The sequence below is a fragment of the Camelina sativa genome, unplaced genomic scaffold, assembly GCF_000633955.1.
Source record: "Camelina sativa cultivar DH55 unplaced genomic scaffold, Cs unpScaffold00430, whole genome shotgun sequence".
Lineage (NCBI taxonomy): Eukaryota > Viridiplantae > Streptophyta > Magnoliopsida > Brassicales > Brassicaceae > Camelina > Camelina sativa.
The window spans coordinates 219,007-220,094 of NW_010921700.1; the positions used below are offsets into that span (position 1 = coordinate 219,007).

Sequence of the window (1,088 nt, forward strand, 5' to 3'; positions counted from 1 at the left end):
GTAGAGAGACTTATCGGTGCTGCTGAGGGAGAAGGGTTCGAAACCCTTAAATAAGGTAGGGTTAGTGGTATGGGTATCACCGAGAGTGGGCTTTGTTTGCGGAATTCGGACGTTTGAATATAAGCGGATCCCTTGGCTCATGCGGTGGCTAAGAATGGTCGTCCTAATATAAGCGGATCCCTTGGCTCCACATCCATTTCCAAAACCACGAAGTCGGTTGGTACGTCTACTGACACTACTTTGACCGGCAAATCTTCCAAAACTCCGCTTGGCAACCTCGTAGTTCGATCTCCCAGAAGTAGTTGGATGTCGGTAGGCTTGAATTTCTCGAATCCGAGACGTTTGGCTACAGTTAGTGGCATCAGGCTGACTGATGCCCCCAAATCGCAAAGACATCTTCCGAACATCAATGGTCCGATCGAGCAAGTTAAAGTAAACGATCTCGGGTCACTCAGTTTCTTAGGTGCAACAGTCCTCTGGATTATGGCGCTGCACTCATGATTGAGTATGACCATCCCTTGTACTTGCTTGATTTGCTCCATCACTGCATCCTTCAGAAATTTCTGGTAAGGAGGTATCAAGGTGAAAGCGTCCATTAGTGGCATGCGAAGTTCGAGTTCTTGCATTTGTTTCTCGAACAATGCCTTGTACTTCTCCATAANCTAATTTTTCTCTGATATTGCATGAACATGCTGCTGTTGGCTAAGTAGTTTATCGAGCTTGTCATTGAGAGCTTTCATGTCCCTCTTGTACATGGCATCTTCCTCTCCAGTAGATCACACATTGCGATCGTACTCCTCATTGTAGTTCCCATCAGACTGAGCCAAGTTTTCTACTAGGTCCCAACCTTCATCAACATCCTTGTTGAGAAAGTTAACATTGCTTGCGGTGTCCAGCAACAACCGTATCTTGGGGACCATTCCTCTGTAAAGTGTACTCAGCAATGAAGCATTGCTGAAGCCATGATGAGGACATCTGTTGGTATCCCTTGAAACGTTCCCAAGCTTCACTAAACGTCTCATTGTTCTTCTGAACAAAGCCGGAAATGTCATTTCTCAGCCTTGCGGTTCTGGAGTTGGAGAAGAATT

General features: G+C 45.9%; 1 protein-coding gene across 1 annotated transcript; it reads right to left on the bottom strand.

Annotated features, from left to right (window-relative positions):
* Positions 1-137: 137 nt before the first annotated feature.
* On the bottom strand, positions 138-659 carry LOC104773054. Its single transcript, XM_010497603.1, has one exon. The coding sequence runs from the start codon at positions 657-659 to the stop codon at positions 138-140; it is 522 nt and encodes a 173-aa protein (XP_010495905.1).
* Positions 660-1,088: the final 429 nt, after the last annotated feature.

What these genes read in the sequence shown, in the direction of transcription:
- LOC104773054 (XM_010497603.1), bottom strand. Translation starts at nt 659, where the DNA reads ATGGAGAAGTACAAGGCATTGTTCGAGAAACAAATGCAAGAACTCGAA.